The sequence below is a fragment of the Triturus cristatus genome, chromosome 3_1 (genome assembly GCF_964204655.1).
Source record: "Triturus cristatus chromosome 3_1, aTriCri1.1, whole genome shotgun sequence".
Taxonomy (NCBI): Eukaryota; Metazoa; Chordata; class Amphibia; order Caudata; family Salamandridae; genus Triturus; species Triturus cristatus.
In genome coordinates, this window is record NC_140583.1 from 1162857637 (window position 1) to 1162872155 (window position 14519).

At 45.2% G+C, this 14519-nt stretch overlaps 1 protein-coding gene across 2 annotated transcripts in view; it reads right to left on the reverse strand.

Annotated features, from left to right (window-relative positions):
- LOC146861713 (uncharacterized) overlaps positions 1 to 14519 on the reverse strand; it is a 540127-nt gene that overhangs the window by 404358 nt on the left and 121250 nt on the right. For both annotated transcript variants that reach the window (XM_085646067.1, XM_085646066.1), the window contains exons 3-4: positions 12634 to 12744; positions 10547 to 10627 (exon numbers count right to left, since the gene is read on the reverse strand). In XM_085646067.1, coding sequence (XP_085502193.1) covers positions 10547 to 10627; positions 12634 to 12744 — 192 coding nt within the window. The remainder of the gene's footprint in view (positions 1 to 10546; positions 10628 to 12633; positions 12745 to 14519) is intronic.

Sequence of the window (14519 nt, forward strand, 5' to 3'; positions counted from 1 at the left end):
AGGCAGAGCAAAGGGGGGTCTTGTGACTCATCTCACTTAAACGCCAGCCCACACAACAAAATTACTCATTGTCAATTTTTATAATTCTTTTGATAGTGACTTTATAACTGAACATCTATGCAATCTAAAATGTTTTTAAAAGGTGTTTAGGGAGAAGCAAACCTCTTTTTACTCAATAATAATCTCAGTCGATTTTAATATTCATTTATGTGCTTGGAATTGTCATGCTACAGATTTCCTGTGCCTTGCTAATTGCTCTAGTTTGCATTTTGAGCACACACAACAAGGTGGGTTCTTGGAGGATCTACTAGCTGAAGTAGATCTCGTACAACCTAGTATAAATCTAGGAGAGCACAGGATCCCCACTTTTAAGGCAAGATGGCGGGATTCTAAAATTGGCTATATATTAATTTCCCGAGTCCTGTCAACTCAGGTGGTCTCCTATAACGCGCTGTGGTCACACTTCAGTGACCAAAACCCCATCTACCTTATTTTGGGCCCGGGAATTAGTTTAAAGGGTAAACATGGGAAGCTTCTACTGTTAACTGTTTAATACTATCTGATTAGGGTCACAGGCTGATGGAGCAAGATCTACGGGTTATCGCTGATGAGGACCTCGGCCTCTGTATTGATTTCACCAGGCGTGGGGGCAGAAGATCTCTTAGTGTTTGAAAGAATCTGTGACCAGGTAGCTAAAGGTCTTACTTTGCCCACAAGAAATTTAAAAGAAACTGGCGACAGATGGTTTGATAGTAAATGTACTGAAGCCCAGCGAAAACATTTTACTGCCCTGAAACAGGTACGACAAGATAAACCCTATATAGCCACACTGAGAAAGTCATATAAGTGCGCCCTAGAATCCCGTAAAAAAATAAATTAAACAAGAAGCCTGGAATGACTTACTTGCAGTAGATGTCCTTAAGGATAGCACCAGGTTTTGGGCAATAGTAAATAAACGTTTTATTTCTGGTATTAACAATTCCCCACTGGAATGTAATATCACGGAGGATCAATGTTTCTCTCATTTTAAACTCATTAAATAATGATCAGGTAGAGATGGGTCCCCCCACACACCCCTCACAAAGTACGGGCTCTTTTACTTTGGTTTTTAACGAAGAAGAAGTAGAACTAGCAATTATGCAGATGTACAGTAATAAGGCTCCTGGCCCGGACGGCATCCTGGCTGACTTCTATAAACTGAATCCAACCTTCTGGGCAAAAATTTTAACGAACGTTTTTAATGTAGCGAGTCAGCAAGGATTCCCGAGGTCTTGGTTCCAATCCACCATTATACCGGTCTTTAAAAAGGGCCAGAGAGGTGACCCACGCTGTTAGAGGTCTATATCCCTGATTGACTCCGCTGTGAAAGTGCTAGGGAGAGTGATACTTAGCAAACTAATGGAATGGCTGGAAGACAGCGGTGTACTGTCAAAATCTGCAATATGGTTTCAGGAAGGGAAGAAGCACATTAGGTCAGTGTTTAAACCTGCACTTGACCAAGATAGAGCTGGATTCATATACACAGCTGTCCTTATGTGTCCTGGTGAAACGCAGAATAGCATCCCTGTCGGCGTAGTTCATGATCTTAGAGATAACAGGCCTCGGGCCTGTCCTGGAGGGGGCCTCTGCGTCAGGGCCCTGTGCGCCAGCTCTACTATGAAGGCAGAGGATAGGAGATCAGGAGGCAGGATACCTTTAAGCCACTTAGTGATAACGTTTGTCATAGATACCCCTTCGCAGCCCTCGGCCAGGCCCACGAAGCGCAGGTTATTCCTCCGGGCGCGGCCCTGCGCATCCTCCACTCTAGAAGCCAGTTCCTGTGTGACAACAGTCAATTTATTGACTTTCTTTTGGAGTGAGGTTACTGAGTCTTCCACCGTTGAGACCCTCGTTTCCGCCTCGGTGATCCAGTCTATTGCTTTGCGGAGATCTTGGCGGAGAAAGAAAACCTCAGACCCCACCGTGCCGATTTTTGCGTCCAACATTTCCCGGCATTGTTGATTGCTGCCAGAAGGGCAGCGCTGTCTGGAGCAGAGCTGTCCCCATCTCCGCCCACAGCACCCCTGGTGGCCCCCCCGGGGGCCGGCCCTGCCCTTGCCCATCCAGACGCGGAACCGGGGCTGTGCAGAGGACAGGGGATGTGAAACTCACCCCACCGGGCAGGCGGCCGCCTCCCAAGATGGAACTAGGATGACAGAAGCCAGGAAGATACAGTCACAAAGTATGCGCCGGGCGTAACCAAGGGATCTGGCTAGGGGAAAATATGGGTCCACAGGTGGGGAGGCAGCTACCACAGTCCGGCGCACCAAGCAAGCACCCTGGATCCGGGGGGCCCCCACAGGCCTTTGGGCATTATGCTGAAGATCGCAGGTCACGCAGGCCAGAGGGCGGCGGACTGCGTGCGCTCGCCCCACGCACAAGCCAAGCACCCTCAGGGCCCTCGCATACCAGTCAAGGGCCGTCTCCACCTAATGATCCCCACAGTGTACACAATTGTCCCCAATGCGCTGACGCTGGTCTCGCAGTCGGCCCCCGGGCCGGCCGACCACCACCGGTCACGGGCAAAAGAAGGACATCGGCAGGCCACTCACCGTCAGGAAGCTGCACCAGGGCAGCCCCATCAGGGCAGCCGCTCGTCAGTCCCGGGTGTAGGAGCCAATATCCGCCGGTTCAGGATGCGGCAGTCGCCGTTTCAGTGCCGCTCACAGCAGGAAATCAGGGCCCCAGCTCGGCCCTCAGGGAAATGGTGGAATCAGCAGCGGGCACTCCACCGCAACACGACGCTCCCGGCCACACCACCAGCCAGGCAGGGATGCAAGGCGCCACCCCCGATGTCCCCAAGGCACCAAGTAGCGCCCACAACGATCCAGGTGGCACCGAAGGGCCGGCACCAACGCGCCCCGGACCCTGCCGGCATGATGGTGGCCGCGGGAGTCGAGGGGGACAAGCCGTCCAGGATCTTCACATGCCCGTGCATTTCTGCTCCTCAACGGTGGCACGCTAGGAGCGTCGGGCACCTCCGCTCCGGGGTCCGGGCCTCAGGGCGTCAGACACGGACCCCCTGCCGCAGCCTCGTCCAGCAGACCCCGGGTGGGCTGTAGCGGCAGGAACAGTGATTAGCGCTCTGAAGGAGCTCGCGACGAAGAGCTCCGCAACCGCCCAGCCGAGCACCAAGCCGAAGACACCGCCGTGTTCCAGGTCAATTCGGAGAAGCAGTGAAGCGTGGTGGGTCGTCTACAAGCAGGATTATGTAGGATAACAGATGATGGCGTGGGTAAACGGAGCTCTGCTAAGCTGTGTCCGCCATAGTGGCTGATGAAACTATGTGTTCTTTAATAAGAATTGATGTGAATAACTAACTGAGCTAGTATTGATTATTGCAGAACAATTTTGTATTGTATATAAACCAATATCGGTTGTGTCCATATTATGTACAATATATATATATATATATATATATATATATATATATATATATATATATATATATATATATATATATATAACAGAGGGAAAGGTTTAAAGAATAAAACATCTGCCTCCCTGAGCCGTTGGGTCCATTTCTCTAATTTCGCCTGCATGGAAGTAGTGAGAGTTTGCTTCTCTGATATATATATATATATATATATCAAACATGTCTAAAACAATGATTACTAAAATTAAGCAATAAGTGAAATTAATAGTTACAATGAGTACATTCTGAATTTATAAGGTTAATTTATGTGGAAAGTCTTTTGTCCTCTTTGTAGCCACCTGTGAAGCAATACAGGTCTAATAGGATCTAGCACACATTATATTTGGCTCCCAGAATACCGTACGACTGAGGAAGGAACTACGCAACAGGATACACAGCTCTAAAAAAGGTCCAAAATGTGCATGCTCAGCTTGAAGACCAGCCTATCCTGCCAATTTTCTGCGATGAAGGTGTTTTCCGTATTGAAGCGGACATTTTTATGTGGAATCCAGTAAAATATGATGATCTTTATCTAATGATGGGCGTTTTCCACATGACAAAAGTTGCGTTGCGGTGTGCAGGAAGTTATCTTAATGGATGTGGCATAGAAGATGCACTTATTGAGACTGAAATCTTTGGAAGCAAAACTGTCCAGTCAGAATTGAGTGGAACTCATAATGTTAGTTTGTTGCAAGGTATGCTCATCATATATGAGGCTTTAGAAATATTATTTTGGACTTCTTTCTGGAACAAGAATGTCAAATTAGATTTTGCATAGCTTACCTCAGTGAAGACAGCACCGGGTGCAATTCATTCAAAAGATATAATGCAAAACCAGGCAATGTTCAATATTTTCAGTTCAAAATCAGAAAACCAAGTTTGTAGAGTATGTAAAAGAATGTTCAGAAAAATCTGAACTTTGCAAATACTGTGGAAATGTTGTACACATGATAGCTCTAGTGAAAAACTTGGTACATGCTGATCGAGAAGTTGATTGGGAGCTACATGTGAAGACTGAGTCACTAATTAATGTGTTTCGCAAATTCGATTGCATAAACTACCTGGGTTTTGGGTCCTGGAATTTGGGAAGAGTGAAGAAACTAGAGGTAGAAAAACCATTCCTCTACAGAAAATGCATCCAAAGACAACGACAGAGGGAAGGTTCAATTCTTTGGCTCCAGATAAGAAACTGGAAGTCATGATCCGGAGATCACAGAAAAGTTCCAAGGGAATTGTTAGTCAGGCACGTAAAAGTGAATATGTTGCTCAATGGCACCTAATTTACCATGAAGTCCTTTCTATTTGCAATGTTTTCAGAGAGATGACAAATTCAAAATTAATAGACCATTGTGAAACTGTTCCCCATTACAAACTTGCTAGCAAGAGAGGGGAACGTTTTAATAAGCATATTGACAGCCTTCTTCATTTCATGCAACAGCAAGGAAACCCCCTTGAAATGACTGAGCCTGTAGATACTTGGGCGCCCGTCCTCACTGCTGTTATTAATGCCTCGGTCCAGGTTAGCCGCCCTGGTTCCTGGGCTTTATCGACTATAGTCCCGATATTTAAAAAGGTTGATAGGGCCAGCACTTCATGTTATAGGCCTATTTCCCTCCTGGACTCTGTGGTGAAGGTGGTGGGCCGCATAATTCTTGATAGATTGGTATCTTGGGCGGACGAAAGTAATTTTTTATCGGAGATTCAATACGATTTTCGCCCCTGTCAATTCACTGTGGAGCAGTGTCTAAATTTGTAACTTGTTCTAAACAAGTATATGGTTGCTCACGCCTGCCCTTTATACCTAGCCTTCATGGACCTGTCCTCAGCCTTTGACTGTGTGAACAGGTCCAAGTTACGGCAGCTGATGTCATCTAGCGGCATTGATAATAACATCATTTGGTTTTTGAGGGATCTTCATCAAGATTCTAGAGCAGTAGTACGTTACTCAAAGGACTTGAAAGTGTCCCGCCAGTTCAACATAAAGAGAGGGGTGCGCCAGAGATGTATCCTCGCACCCTTCCTCTTTAATTTTTACATTAATTCCATAAAGAAGGTCCTTCTAGATACTAAAGCAGACACTCCCCTGGTAGGCAAGCTCAGTCTACCGGTCCGCTTATATGCGGATGATGCAGTCCTCCTGGTGAGGACTGCAAGAGGCTTACAACTTCTTCTCAACTCTTTCGCCTCTTTTATGGAGGAATTGGATTTGTCAGTGAATCATTCTAAATCATAGATCATGCAAGTGGGTCCCAGTAAGGCAAAGGCAAAGCAGCCCACTTTTAAATAAGGATGTTCGCTAATACCTAAAACAAAGGTCTTCTCCTATTTGGGAGTAGTGTTCGACGACTCCTTGAGCTGGTGCCCCTTGCTTAATCGCAAGAAAGGGGACCTTGTGAGAGCCTCTGCAGCCGTTTTTAACTTTGCCAGTAGAGTGGTAGGGAAACCAATAGGGGCCCTCCTGAAGATTTATCAAGCAAAAAGTATCTCTAAGGTTAGTTATGGGAGTGAGATATGGGGTCATATTGAACTCGGGGCTGTGCAGAGCACTGAGAACTCATTCTTGCGCAGAGTTCTCTCTGTTCCACAATGTACTCCATCTTATGCTGTTCACGAGGAATTGGGGATGTCTTTCCTTGCTGATGATCTAGCATTCCGCCCTATGTCTTCGTGGCTCAAGATTAGGTCAAAGCAACAAAATACACGTAGTAAAGACGTCATACGGGATTGTCTCTCTCTTGATCATGCCTCGCATATTCGCTGGCTCCAGTACATTAGAGTTAGACTCCCCAGGCTAGGAGGAGCAGAACTTTACACGAACCCTGAGGGTATTCGTAAAAGGGACCTTGTTTGGACCAAAGAGGGTTTTTTAAGAATATGTCATCGTGATAGAGAGGATAAAGAGCTGTGTAAACTTAGTGTGCGAAAGTAAGTTGTATTGAAAACTGTGCCCACCACTGAGCCTTACCTTTTAGAGCTTAAAAGTATTTACAACCGTTTTTCATTGACGATGTTCCGGCTCAACCTCTTTCCCTTTTTACTGGTTCTCATAGAGGTCAGTGCCTCATGCCCTGTGACTGCGACAGAGTGTCTCCTCAGGACATGATGCACTTTTTAATGTTTTGTACTTTTAGGTCTCGCCTACGCAGCGCGCATTCGCCGCAAAGGCAAAAGACCTTTAACAATTGCTTTGGCTTTTCAGCCAAAAACGTGCACGCATTCCATTGCCTTCATTGGCAACGCATGCACGTCTGGCGATTCCCTTGCGGGAGCGAGCGGTGCCATATAGTAGATAATGAACGCTCCCGCAAGGGAATTGCGCAGGCCCCCCTCCTCCCGCGCGATGCACGCGCGCGCCTTCCCCTACTGCCATGCGAGGCGCGCGCGCTTGTGCTTGTTCTGCCTTGTGACCCACAGCCAGTTTAGGACTGACTGCGAGGTCATTGGTGCCGCCAGTTCTGCTCCCCACTCTTCGCCCAAGTTCTTGACCATTCTGCTCAGACAAAGGAACCAATCATCTTCTCTGAGGTGGGTGAGGAAATCAGGCCATCCCCCACCATGTCCTGGAACCTGCCACTGCCTTTTCACCCTGAAAGGGGTCGGCTCCTCTGAGCTCCCACAGTGCTGCCAATACAGCACTTTGCTGCTCCCGTTCATTCTCCCCCTCCCCAATCATATGAGATCTGGGCCGATCGACTCCTTGCGGAAGGAGCCGCCATATTGCAACTGTGTTGTCCAGCTTCACCCGACCTCGACCCACTTGTCAACACCTGTTGTCCCTAAAGGTTAATGATTATTCCCTTTGATGTTAGTTATGGACATGATAGGACAGTAGGAATCATATATTCAGTATACAGACTTAAAGTTGAGCTTTTCTGCTGCAGAGAAACATGCTGGTGGCCAGTACCCTACTCCTGACATAATAAAAACTTGAAACTCCGAGCCAATAAACGTGTTTCTTTTTGTTTACACTCCTAAATCGACCGAGTAAAGTTCTCTGTGTATTATCATCATCAAAAACTCCAGCAATGCTGCCAAAGCTGCTTTTCGCCCCCTCCCCGATCGTCCGAGATCTGAACCTATTGACTGCTTGCGGAAGCACCACTATCTTGCATCAGTGCTCTGCGGCATCTCCTGACCTCGACCCACCTGTTCATTCCTGCGACCCATAGCCTGCTGGGGCTGGCTGCTGGGCTTTTCTCATTGCCCCCCCCACCCCTCCCCATGTGTTTGAACCAGTGAGGGTTACCGGACCACATGTTGAGCCGCCGCTGCCGGGAATTTCAAAGGCACCTGATACCGCTTCTGTCTCAGGATCTACACACGTTAGCAACACCGGCTAATGGAGTGTTGATCTTGAGGTAAAACACTACCACCTTGAGAACTGGAGGCTCCTGATGCTGCCTGCTGTTGGAATTTCAAGGCACCCGATTGCCTTCTGGTGGCATTAATGACACAAAGTTAGGTATTGGCCAGATGAGAAAGAGCAATTCTCTCAGAACTCACTACTACCTCCTCCCGGTTGATGACCTTATCACCTCCAGAATTATGGAGGGGAACCTTCAGCTCAGATTCATACGCCGGTGGGGTTCCTGCGATACCCATTTCATATATGGGGAGAGGATGTGGTCCGTCAGCTAGACTGCCGAATTTGGTGCTGGAAACCAGGGTTCGAACCTCGGGGATGCTTCCACATCCTGTGATTCTGGGCAAATCACTTAATCTCCCCGTGCCTGAATGTGTAATGTAAATACGGTGCTCATGTAAAGCGCTCCAATACCTTCGGGTCGAGTTCGCACAATATATATATGCAAAAATAAATAAATATCCCATGCACTGCCTGACACTGTTTCTGTGTTCAGCTTTGAACTTGTTTCTGTGATATTTGTTTGCTTACTTGCAAACACAGTTCTCCTAACTTGTGACATTTCTTCGCCACATCCATTGCCTTGTGGTCCCTTTAACCATATATATGATGCATATACCACTTTTTTTCTTAACACGCATGATGGCTTCCTAGCATCATTAGAGCCTTTGTACTTAATTCATGTAGAATCTGACACAGGACTCCCTCCCCCCCCCCTCCCCCCCCCTACCTTGCGCCACCTCAAAAAAGGTAGCCAATAGGTCTCGCTTTTTTTGACCTTATAAGTATTTAGTTATGCAGCAGAATACCCTTGGTGCAACAACACCAACTGTTGCATGGCTAAACACTTATAAGGTCCCAAATGCGAGACCTATTGGCTATGCCAATGCTTGTTTCTGTTGTACCCAGAAAGTTATTTATTGTTCTCATTTTTGAAAAAATGGGTTTTAGGAGGGTGAGACCAGCTTTTATCTTTTTACAACTTCTCTTTAGTGATACCGTTTTGCACATTCTTAATTTTTTTACACATGATCTTCTTCCAACAAACGCACTATTTGATGGAGATGCTGCACCCAAACCAGTGAAGCACAAACTCATACAAGAGGTCGAAAAACCTTTCACCTGAAGAATTACAATTCGAAAAGGTGTCCTCATTGAAAACTACTGCTGTTGTAGACTATATGTTACAATTGCAAATGGTAAAGATTTCATCCATGCAAAACTACGGAGCGGTCTTTCAGACTGTTCTACAGATATCACAGTCAGTAGGCACCTTGCAAGACCAGTACATTGTCTTTGACAGTTAACTTGAACTATCTGTCAAAGAATGTGAGAGAATTAGACAAATGTCTACAAGTGGAACAACTGACCTTGCCTGCATCGAAAATTCGTCACCTATACCTGTGAGGCTTGATAAATTCTGCTCAGCAACATTGAACAAGATGAACTTGGAGATGTTAACTTTCTAAAACATTGATGATGCTTCAGTGAACACTGAATTTCCAATTAGTCCAAGTGAAAGGATTGTCAATGAGGAACCTGCAGAGAGATATTCAAATGGTATGGGCCATATTGTTCAAGAACTTAACAGCAAATCAGAGGAAGCTGACCTTCGTGTTGTGCCACATATTGAGTGGGCTGTTCGAAATGGTTCCAATCGAGTCATTGTACTGTCAAATGACACAGATGTTATTATTGTGCATCTTAGATTTGTTGCAATGTTCATAAGTCAACCATTGTTAGAGTTATGGATATGTTATGGAACAGGCAAGAAAAGGCACTTAATCCCGCTTCATATTCTATACAAGAATCTTTAACCAGAGATGCCCAGTGTTCTTATCATATGCAGAAAAAGATCTGTGTGAATTTTGTTGGGAAGATAGATGATGGGGTGCTAAAACCTACAACATTTCTAAAGCCTCTACTCATAGAACTTTGTACTTTCAAAACCTGTGCTACAAAAAGATGACCCCCTCGGTATGCTCTTCGCAAATGTTCAACATTCTGCAAATGTACCAGGAGCAATTTCCGAAACAAATAAATAAATCAAACTATTAAAATGTGTCAAAAACACATATTCAGATCATACACATTTTTAGGTGTATACATAGAAGGATTAAAATACATCATTATTTGTTTCATTTCTATATATGTCTCTTCTTCGTCTATTATAGCCGCCATTTTGGAAAATGGCGGAAGGGTTCCTCTGAGGAGTTTTCTGTCTCAATAAGACTACTTGACCCCCAAAAACCTATGTTTTTACACGAAAATTAAGTATATAGGTTTCATGGTTCCTGAAATGTTACATCATCACTACAACATATTCGCCATTTTTAAAAAATGTTGTCCAGAAAAATTCAGACTGGATCAGCAATGTATACCGAAGCTAAATTACTGATCCAAAAAAACAAATCAAAAATGAAAATCTCTGGACATCAATTTTTTTATCAACATTAAATCAGGTGGCCGGGATTGTGAATGCATGTATGGTTACATTCAGACGCTTTCAGTTATAGGATAACCCCATTAGCTTGTCAAGGACTGTTTTCACTGTGAGTTATACTCTCAAAAACTCCAACTGAGAATGGCAGGTAGTATGTGCAGCACTGTCTTTGAGAGAATGTGCATAGGACTTAGATCAGAGACATGGACACACTGTATTGTTCTCCCGAAATGACACATCTGTGAGCGTCACTGACCTGAAAGTCAGTGGCATACAGAAGATTTACCTTTGCTGCATTCGCTTTTAGCTGTGTCTGGCCTATCCTTCAGTTGCTGCTTTCCTCTGAACGAAACATCAGAAGTAGCACCTTAAATATAAAACAAAATCATGATTAATAGGGTCTCCCTGAGGGACGTGTGCTCATGATCATACATGAACTTGAAAATCATGCTAAACTCCACCTGTAAAAACCAGGAAGATTTAGCAGAATACATGTGTGCAATGGATCTCTGAAAGCAGACAAACATGAAATTATACAAGGAGAGAGCATTCATTTCAGCAAATATTGGAGAACAAATGAAACTTGAGAATTCAAAAGGAATAAAAATAGTTACAAACAATAGAAACAGGCTAACATTTTCAGATCTTTATCAAAGACTTTCAGTGCGAACTCCCACTCTAGTGATTTAACAGGAGAACATAAACCTTGAGGGACACATACAGATCTCCCTATTACCAACCTCTTAAACTTAGGGATAGAAACAGGAGCAAACATTCTAGCAGGACCCCCACCACCTTCGAAATTTCTATGAATTATCATAAAGACAGGCATTCACTTGGAAAACTCAAGCAGCAATTTCCTTGGCCATTTCCATAAATACTCTAATACTGAACCCAGCTCTTTGAAGCATTAGTGGAAATGGAATAAGCCTGATTGTTGGATCAATTTGCCATATGAATGGAAAGAGAATAAGCATTGGCATAGCCAATGGGCTTCGCTTATATGAAGGCTATTGGCTTTACCAATGTCTTTCAGCTATGTTATACAGCAACATGGTTGCTGTCCAGCATGGCTAAATGCTAGTGGTGTGGTGTAGAGCAGAATAGCATGGAGGAGAGTGAAGTACAGTGGTGCAGAATCGAGTGGCATAGAGTATAGTCGAGTGGCATAGTCTGGAGTGGCATAGTGTGGAGCAGGGGAAAGCAGAGCGGTGGACAGTAGAATGGAGTGGAGTAATGTCGAGTGGCATAGAGTGGCAAAGAGAAGAGTGGCGTGGCATTGAGTGGCATTGTGCGGAGTGGCATAGAGTGACAAAGACTGGAGTGGAGCAGCGTTGGTGGTATGGAGTGGCGTAGACTAGATTGGCATGGATTAGACAGATATACAGTGGAGTGGCGTAGACTGGTGCAGAGTGGAGTGGGGTGGGGTAGAGTGAAGGGGCACAGACTGGCATGGAGTGGCTTAGAGTAGAGTGAAATGGAGTGGAGTGGCAGGAAGCAGACGGTCATAGAGCGGGGTGGAGTGGTCTAGAGTAGAGTGGAGTGGCGTAGAGTAGGGTGGAGCAGTGTAGATTGGCATGGAGTGCTGCAGAGTGGCTCTGAGTGGAGTGTCGAAGAGTAGAGGGGTACAGAGCAGAGTGCCTCAGAATACAGTGGAGTAGAGTGGCGGAGAGTGGAGTAGCATGGATTGGAGTAGCATAGCTCAGAGTGGAGTGGTGTAGAGTGACGTAGAGTATCTAAGAGTAGAGTGGCATAGAATGCAGTGGCATTGTGAAGTTGCGTAGATGTAGAGTAGAGTGCAGTGGGATAGAGTAGTGGCACAGAGTAGAGTGACAGAGTAGAGTGGAGTGGAGTGGAGTTGCATAGAGCAGTACAGTTGTAGGTGTGAGTTACTAAAGCGTCATTATAGACGGCAGATAGGGTGAAAGCAACAAAAATAAGAAGCCATATGCATTCGTTTAAAGTGGCAAAGCACACTGCACATCTGGGAACAATACTGAAATGAGTGTCGCACAAAGACAAGAAAGAACACCTGTACTTGGTCCATGCTCCAGGGAGAAACTAACACTAAAAATTAAGGGGAGCCTACAGGAGCTAAGCAATCGAAACAATGGCCATAAAAGTAAAAACAAAAACAACTAATGGTATGCTGTGGGTGGGTTGTAAGCCCACTGAATTGTAAACAATATGTCTTGCATCACAACGCATTCTCTGTGTAGGCGAGACCTTAAAAACAAACAGCAGCTTATTTGAGCTTAGGAACTTTCTGCCTTTTCTAAATAGCAGGGGCCAAAATTCATATACCTGATGAAAATGAACCCTATTCATTACTGAACTTAAAATTGAACGATCTCTCTTGCTTCTCCTACCCACCTGACGAAGGAGCAAGGCTGCCTTTAATAAAACAGTCCTGAACGTCCTTGGAGCAAAGATCTTCCATTTGTTTTGGTTTTAATGAAAAGATAGAAGTCGCTATCAGAGGACCTATTGTGAAAAGAAAATCAACATTATTGCAAGTTATTGTTTAAAAACAAAATAAATCAATGTCAAAGGTCTGAATAAAATGTCCAATTATGAAATTAAAACCAACAATAAAACTAGTTTTCATTTAGGAATATAATAGACTAATAGGGTTTGAAACAACTTATTATTAAATCAAAAGCAATACTAATACCAGCTATTGCTTAGAGAAATAAAACACCAGTTCTACAAAAGGCACAATTTTCACAACATAGAGGGATTAACACATAGCTGGAACAGAACAATTATATTAGCACAAATCTGAAAATGTTAATCCATACAATGACCTTTATGGTGCCATTTAGTACTTCACTGTATTATGGTCCTCATTAGGAGTGACCAGGAAACGGTCTGGTATTTCACCACCCCTACACTTATTGGTGCCGTAGGCATCAGTAACTCTGTGGGAAAGGGAATCAGTAATTCTCGGACCATCTCTACTGGTAATTCCTCATTTTGGCCCAGACTTTCTGCTGGAGATTTTGCCCGCTTTTAGCAGCTGAGATCTCAGAAAACAGATCTGTATTGTAACTGAAAACCTCATAATTCTCACTTACCCGGGAACAAAACATATATTTTAAGGAGGGAGTGGCACGTGTTAACCCTCCCAGTGCAGCTATGGGCCCTGTGGACCCCATCACCCAGGGCCTTATTTTAGTATAATGGTGAGGGGGGCACGCAGAGCCACTCTGCATGCTCCTCGGGGCCCAGGGGACACCGTCCCCCGGAGCCTTCTCTTACAAAAGGGGAGGGGACTCGCAGTCCCCTTCACCAAGCCGCTATGGGCCCAGGAGACCTCTCCCCCCAGGGCAAATATTTTAAAAAGGGAGAGAGGAACCACGCATCCCCCTCGCCGAGCCTCTGAAGACCCCAGGGACCCTATTCTCCAGGGCCACTATTTTAAAGAAATGGGAGGAAGCCGTATGACTCCCTCCCCAAGCCTATGGAGGCCCCAGGGACACCATGGCTGGGGCCTATGCTTTTCAAGAGGGAAGGGATGCACCTCCCCAGGCATTAATGAGGCCACGGGAACCCAATCACCCAGGGCCAGAGGTGGGTGCCCCGGTGCTCACCAATAGTATTATAAGAAACACTGGTCCCTCCAAAAGGGGTTAAGAAGAATGTCACACAGAACCACAGTAGGACCTGTGTTGATATTCTCCCCAATGGAGATGCAACACAGTTATTAAATATAAAACAATTGAAAGACAGAAAGCAAAAGCATATACATAATTACGTGGGTAACAGGTTGAAAGTTAACAGATTTCCAGACCTCAGGCATTAAGGTACATGGTGCCTTTGGCAATAAATACATTTTAAAACAGTCACAATAGAAATTCAAATGAGGAAATAAGGAGTCAAGATGTAAAGGTCGATGAAGTTTCGATCCCCGCTATAATTGGGGCATCATCATCAAAACACAAAGGTTTATACCTGAGTGATAGCCTGTGAGAACTCACAAGCCAGAATCAAAGGGGGGGGAACACTTGAGTATCAGATACCAAGGACGCCGTAGCCACATGTCCATGTGCCGAAGTCCTAAAAAGGGCTAGAAGTAGAGCGGCGACTACAATAGTGTTATCGGTAGTGACAACACAGTGGTGGAGTCCTGTCTGTCTTCATGGGTGATCACTGCATCGGGGCCCCGATTAGGTAAGAGGGTATATATAAGGTGGTTAGACGCCCAATGGCGTGATACAGTTGATTTCCACAGTCCTTCAGTATCCGGGTAAACGCCA